At 42.7% G+C, this 7614-nt stretch overlaps 1 protein-coding gene across 1 annotated transcript; it reads right to left on the reverse strand.

Moving 5' to 3' along the window:
* Positions 1-463: 463 nt before the first annotated feature.
* Positions 464-2474, reverse strand: foxi2 (forkhead box I2). Its single transcript, XM_015969077.3, has 2 exons — positions 1777-2474; positions 464-1142 (listed from the first exon to the last, which is right to left on the reverse strand). Exons 1-2 carry the CDS (start codon positions 2378-2380, stop codon positions 565-567), a joined length of 1182 nt encoding a protein of 393 aa, XP_015824563.1. The 5' UTR covers positions 2381-2474; the 3' UTR covers positions 464-564.
* Between the last annotated feature and the right edge of the window lie 5140 nt (positions 2475-7614).

The following is a 7614-nucleotide window of genomic DNA, read 5'->3' on the forward strand; positions in this document are numbered from 1 at the left end:
GAGAAAAGACAAACAGTTAACAACAGATCCAAAAAGGTGTTTAATAGATGTCAGACTGGATCCTGACAGGAAACAATATAGCTTTGAAAATGTGCTTCAATATATTTAAGACAGGTTTAGTGAAACTATTCTCGGTGCATTTTATGAACTAGTGTTGGGACAAACGTCTGTTAATATAAATACCATAAATATACACAAACTATCTGTAAAAATTAAAGAATTATAAATGTATCAAATCCACACAAGTGCTATAGCTACGGTTTCAGTCAGCATGGAGGACAGAGAGAAGAGGGCACTCCGACATTGTGGCAGAGCTGTTTTGAGGTAATGGCGGTCTCATGAAGGCAGCTTTGGCTGGTTTCTGTTGGAACATTTCAAACGTTTCAACAGGATTGATTAACTAAATCAATTTAGCAATTAAAGAAAAGAAAATCTTTAAAAACACAGAAAAGCAGAAGGAAATTGTAATTGACATAAATGTATTTGGTGTTCTGACTTGTCTGGGCTGAACAGAACAATCCTACATGTTTCTCTCTGTGGGCTTTTCCACGGATCAGATGTGTCCTAGAGCTCAGTCCCGTCTTTGGGATAAATGAGGCTGTTCACACTGTAGCTGTTGTAAAAGTGTGTGTTAAACTGTCCACTCTGCCCAGGGCCAAACGTGTTGTAGTACACTCCACGGTTGAAATGAAGGCCATCGCTGTGATCTGACGGCCCTGTGTCCTGTCCGCTGTGGCCCGGGTGGTACGAACCCAGGGCGGTTATGTTCCTGTTGGACAGCTCGTTTAGCAGTCCCAGGGACCCCTGTCGGCTGGGGGACCCTGAGCTGAGCGTGGACATGCTGCTGTAAAAGTTATTAAAACAGGGAGTGGCCGTGGTGAGACCTGCCGGAGACGAGGATGTGCTTTTTTGGGTTTCCATCATTGCCTCCATCTTAGGAGAAGAAGGTCCCACGGCCGGGGGATTGTCTGACGTCTTCAGCGAAGTGGAAACGCTGGCTCTGCACTCCTCCACCTTTGTAGCTACAGCTGCTGCTCCTCCGCCAATGCTCGGATCGGATCTCCTTTTTCTTTTCCTGCGGAAATTCCCGTTGTCAAACATCTTTTCACAGTTTGGATCCAACGTCCAATAGTTTCCTTTTCCTATAAACGAATATAGAAACACATATAAATGTTATATCTTTTCACAGATTTTTGATTTTTTTTCTCAATCTTAACCTGACGGGAAGTGTAAAAATGTTTTAAAAAGTTTTAACAATAACAGTAAACAGGCATGCTTAAAACTCTCATTTCTAAGGTTAAAAAAAAAGCTTGTTAGAATGAACATTTGTCCTTTATTTAACCATATAAGCCCTGAAACCTCAGTAATAACTAATGTTAATTAAACTGTAGTTCACTGAAGATCCATAGTTAGGAACATTCTGAAGCTGGTGTTAGTCTGAATATCAGAAATATAATCTATGTGTGAAACTCTTGGAATAGTTTGTAGAGAAAAAACTGTAAATATGAATTATGCAGAAAATAGAAGAAAAAATGTTGTGAAAGCACCAATACTGCTGTGCTGAAGAACTTATTTTTAAACTGAATAAATTAGAAGCCCATAAGGTCAATTCTGCAAAAGGAAAAATTAGGACAGGTAAAAACTGCGGCATCAGTTTGTCCACGCCAAAGGCACCATCTGCTTTTATTTCTTTAGCCATCAGCATGGATGGTGGATGACAGATTATCTAAACATGTATTTATTCTGTTATTTATTTATTCATCTATCTGGAGGTACCTGGATCGTCCTCGTCCCTCGGGACCTTCTTGAAACAGTCGTTCAGAGACAGGTTGTGTCTGATTGAGTTCTGCCAGCCGGCTTTGCTCTTCTTGTAAAAGGGGAAGTTGTCGGCCACGTACTGATAGATCTGACTCAGGGTCAGCTTCCTCTCGTGCGCGTTCTGGATGGCCATGGCGATGAGCGCGGAGTAGGAGTAGGGAGGACGCACCAGCTTCAGCAGCTCCTCCTGGCTGGCGATGGAAAGCCAGCCCAAGTCGGGCCCCACGAATCCAGGTGAGTTGGTTAGGAACTGCCGCTGGGAGCTGTAGGAGGGCGGGATGAACGATGCCGGGTTGTTGCCGTGCAGGTAAGAGGTGGAGGAATTTGCCCCTGGTCCGTTGATCCACAGGTACGGGTTTGGGGAGGAGGTGTAGTCCCCGAGGCCGTAGTTAGCCGCTCTCTGCGCGCCTGGGAGGCTCTGCTGGTGATACATGCTGCTGAAGTTGTCACAGTACACCGCAGCGGCCATGTCCGGGGACTCCTGGGCACCTTTAGGAGGAAGAGAGCCGACGTTCGGGGAGGTGTGGTGCTGGTGATGGGACTGCGGCTCGATGGAGTTCATCACTCCCAGCGGGAAATCCCAGGGGAGCTGAAGCGGTTCGGGTGGCCTGTCCCAGGGATGCGCTGACAACAACAAGTGTTCCACAGGATGTGGGAGTTGGTGGAGCTTTAGAAGTATAAACCCTCAGGAGCAGCCACATCCAGGCTAGATTACTCCCATCAACCAATAAACAGCCACGGGGGTGTGGTCCTCAGTAAGATCTCAGGCTGCTTAGATTCAGATTCTCCTATCTATGCGATCCGGGGATCAGGGGCGGATTTACGGCTGAAAAGGATCTGGGGCTTTGCCCAGGTGAGGGATGGGGGTTTACAATGTGCAAACAATTTGTGTGCGTGTGTGTGTGTGTGTGTGTGTGTGTGTGTGTGTGTGTGTGTGTGTTTTCATTAAAGTAATTAATCTCAACTTTCAAATGTTTCATGATCTGACCTGCTCAAAGCCAACAAAAATCACTAAATTACACCGACAAATTGATATGATGATATAATGTGAAAAAAAGAATCCTCTCCGGAACATTACTTTAAGATCTGAGCCTTGTTTATGCAGTAATTCTCAAGTTTACCATGTTGAACTTTATCTGATTGCTGAAAGAAGTAAAGTATTGTGATTGATTAGTAATTATTAAATTAATTAATTAAATTTGGTTGTTCTACAGTTAAATTGATAAGTGGTTATTAAATGTTTAATAGATCTTTTGCCAGAGCTGTGAAGGTGTCACGTTGCGGGTGTGGATGACAGCAGACCATGTGTGGTGGAGCTTATCAGGAGGCAGGAATGCAGGCACAGATAAAATAAAAGTGGATTTAATGGCAGAGCGGGAACGACAGAACAAAACAACGCTGACAACAAACAACAATGATCCGACAAAGACTCAAACAAGACGGGAGGTATAAATACTCAGGGAAACAATCAGGAACACATGGGTGGATTAACACGGGGCAGGTAAGAACAATAAAGACTAATCAGGCAGGGGAGCGACACAGTCAGGGAGGCAGGGGCAGATTGTGACAGAAGGCTGACGATGGACAAACAGAACCAGACTTGGACTCTTTAGAACAGCTGATGGTTCCCTTTTTTGTAGTAAAGGGACAAATATTACAGATCAGGATATTGAAGTATGTCATCCACTACCTAAGAAAAACAAAAATATGAAGCCAGCTATGATAATCAGATTTGTGAATCGTAAACCAAAAATCTCAGTTACTGCAAGGTAAAGAAAGGCAAGGTAAAAAAAACTTAGTGGTACCAACGTATATGTAAATGAACACCTGACTCGGAAGAATGCCGAAACTGCAAGACAAGCCAGAATGCTGAGAAAACAAGGAAAGATTCAGTCAACATGGTCAAATAACTAAAATATTCATCAAACTGAACAGGTCACAAGAACAGGCAAAGACACTACTCATTAGAGATCTAACAGAACTGGACAAGTATAAAACAGACCAGTGAAGAGAATGATATGCTAATAGTCAAAGTCAGTTTTATTGTCAATTCTGCCACATGTACAGGACATGCAGAGAAATGAAACTACGTTACTCTCAACCTCTCGCTAAAGTACGGGGGAGAGAGAGAGCCGCTGCGTATGCACGCGCCGCCAGCATTTCATTTATGAAAAGGGAACTACATGAGGATAAATTGGGGGAGGGGGAAAAAGGCATTCCAGAGTTACTCCCGACAGGGCGTAGCTTTGCAATACAAAAAAACACCTCAAACATGTAAGCACAAACATCAGCAGTTCACAACATGAGAGCCCAAGAGGAAGGAGGGGGGCTAGGATCCTGTTTCCCCAACGAGAGCAGCCATCTCAAGGCGCTCAGCCACTGTAGCCACAGGTGGGAGGGAGATCTTGGGAGGAGCGCAGAGCACAGTGACTCCTGCAGGTTGATGACCTCGCCAGGCTGAAGTCCACCAATCCAAAGGCGGGCGGGAGGTCGGGTTTTCACAGCATCTGTCTGCATTCCTTCGTGGGGGTTTGTTGTTCACATCTCGAAGGCTGCTATGGCGTCAGATTCGGATAACAAGACTGTTTGGGTCAGGCTGAGATAATTTTCCTCTCTATGCCTTCAGTCTTTAACTGATCATTCCAGTCCTCCAGTGAAGCCAATTTAGGTTTTAAACATCGCCACACCGTCCGGTAGTATCTGGTGTATGAATACGATGATATGAGTCGATGAATTTTGACTAGAAATATACCCCAATTATGTCCGTAGATTGTGAACATTCTTTTACACATGATGCAAATTCAGAATGCCGTGTCTATGACCTTGATGGACTGGACTCTGTGTCAAATTTATGTTCAAATAAAAGAGATACATGTAGATACTTTACAGATACAGAGTTTAATGTGTAGAAACGGCTGGCTCATTTTCTCTTTTTCATTTAAATTGCAGAACTTTGTATTCTGATTTTAGTAAAATTCATGATTATTTGAATGCTTTACAAAACAAATGTACTCTTATAGCTCTGTCTGAGACTCGGCTAACGGATGAAAAAGGAGCAGAATTTCATCTCGAGGGTTATGAACTGTTCAATGTTAATCGAATTAATAAAAGAGGAGGACGGGTTGCTCTATACATTAGGAGAGAGCTGAAATGTAAAACAATTGCATGTATGACTACAGCGATAGAAGATTTTTTAGAATGTTTAACTGTAGAAATTGAAATGAAGAATCAGAAGAATATCATTGTCACACGCATATATAGAACCCCAGGTTCCAGCATTACAGTATTTAACAATAAATTGGAACAATTATTAGTTGGGATTAATGAAAATTAAGTATCTATAAGTTGTGGGGACTTTAATATAAATCATTTGAATGTGTCCAATCATACAAGCAGTTCAGATTTCTTGGATTTGATATGCAGCAAAGGTCTTTACCATTACTGTGGCCAGCCGAATAACTTCTAGTTGTGCCACATTAATAGATAATATTTTTGTAAACATATTGGAAAAACCTGTTAAAAGTGGTCTTTTGATAAATGACACAACTGATCATTTACCTATATTTGTAACTTTCCATTATAAAGTCAAAATAAAAAAACTGCAGTAAAGTTATTCGATTAAGAACTGAGGAAAGATTAAATAAATTTAAGGGTGATCTTGATGAAGAACATTGGGATGACTTCTATAGTTTAAATAATGTAAATAACGCTTATAAATTATTTCTAAAAAAGTATGTATGGTTATATAACAAAAATTGCCCAATAAAGTTATTGAATGACAAAGCAAGAATTAATAATAAACCTTGGATGATGAAGGGTTTATTGAAATCTTGTAAAAGGAAAAATAAGCTTTATCGGGACTTTGTAAAATATCGTACAGTAAATGATGAACAAAAATATAAAGCTTACAAAAATAAGTTGACAACTGTAATAAGACATGCAAAGAGTGATTATTACACAAATCTGATGACAAACAAAAGTAATACCAAAGGAATGTGGAAAGTCATAACCCTCCCACTGTCTTTATGAGTGACCCCGTGAGGAAAGTTGACCATTGAGCAGGACTGATGGTTTATCCCTTGAGGTCCACGTGGCGGGGTGAGGTGGTGCTCACTCCTCACCTCTGCCACATGGACCCAAGGGAAAAACTATCAGCCCTGCTCAATGGTACAGGACTGCTCAAATTGAAGGACTTCTTAACAAACTTTATTTGTTGTTTATAGAGCAAAACACAGTATTTTACCACATGGACTTCAAAGCCTTTTTAACACAAGTAGTGAGACAAGCAGGAGGAAAAATTATTTTAACCAACGCTTTGCTGGAACTACCCTCAAACAAATGTGTGTCTCTGTTACTGGTGTGATACAGTGGAACTCATTAAAAAATAATTTTAAATGTTGTTCAAACATTTACAGGGCGTGGCTGGTCTGTGGGTCTCCGGAGGCAGCAGACAGGTACCGGATAGCCAAGCAGGGTGCAGCAGTGCAGTTGTCGAGGCAAAATCCCGGGCGTGGGAGGAGTTTGGTGAGACCATGGAGAAAGACTATCGATCGGCTCCAAAGAGGTTCTGGCAAACTGTCCGGCGCCTCAGGAGAGGAAGGCAGCAACTCGCTCACACTGTTTACAGTGGGGATGGGGAGCTGCTGACGTCAACTGGGGCTATAGTCGGACGGTGGAAGGAATACTTTGAGGAGCTCCTCAATCCCACCTATGCTCATTCCAAGGAGGAACCAGAGCCGGGAGACCTGGGGATGGACTGTCCAATCTCGGGGGCAGAAGTTGCTGAGGTAGTCAAACAACTACACAGCGGCGGAGCCCCGGGGGCGGATGAGGTTCGTCCTGGGAATCTCAAGGCTATGGATGTTGTAGGGCTGTCATGGTTGACACCAGTGTTGGGCAAGTTACTTCAAAACTGTAATGCATTATTTATTACTTGTTACCCTCATTTTAAAGTAATTCATTACATTACAATATTACTGATTTTAAAATGTAAGGCATTACACTACTTTTGCATTACTTGAAGTAACTTTCACTAAAACAACTTCAATATGAATCTGGTAATGTGACGCTCAGAGAGCTCATGACATATATGTGGAAGGTGATGTGATGTCTGAGCTAGGATTGCTGTTAAAAACAGTCAGATATAATAACAGTGCTTTAAAATGATTGTTCATTAAATAAAAGCAACAACAAACTGTACTCTCAGCACGCTGCCATCTTATATTAACTGAGCAGGAAGTGAGGTGGTGGGGGCTCCAAGCCTATATTTGCCTTGGTCCCCAAATGCCTTGATACGGCCCTGGATGTGGGACTGACTTCTGGGGTGTGTTGTGTGACGGGGTGAGTACTCCCTCTTCTCCACAACATCTTTGTAAGACTGTCATTCCAGGAGAGGGCACTCACCAGCTGTGGGGCATTACCGATCAGCGGCAGCTGCAGATCCTCTAATCAACCGCAGCAGAGCTCTATTTAAGAGGAGAGGGAACCACTTCACATCGCTGGATGATTAACTACTCACGGTAGAATCTTGCCACTCAGTACTAGGTTTTACTTGGTCTCTGCTCAGACATTTGTGCTGTCACAGTTTTTGGATTTATCTGGGTTTTTTTGTGCTTGGATTTTTTGGTGTTTGGACTCAAGTCTGTTTCATCTTCAGGATACTTGGAATTGCTGAACCACAGATGGATGTACCTACCTGGAAGTCACCATAACCCGCCTGGATTACACACTCAAGGTTCACCTCTCCTCCAGCTTCACTTGCCCTCTGCCGCCATCATCTGGCTCCCTCTCCTGGAC

This window comes from Nothobranchius furzeri, chromosome 18, assembly GCF_043380555.1.
Source record: "Nothobranchius furzeri strain GRZ-AD chromosome 18, NfurGRZ-RIMD1, whole genome shotgun sequence".
NCBI lineage: Eukaryota > Metazoa > Chordata > Actinopteri > Cyprinodontiformes > Nothobranchiidae > Nothobranchius > Nothobranchius furzeri.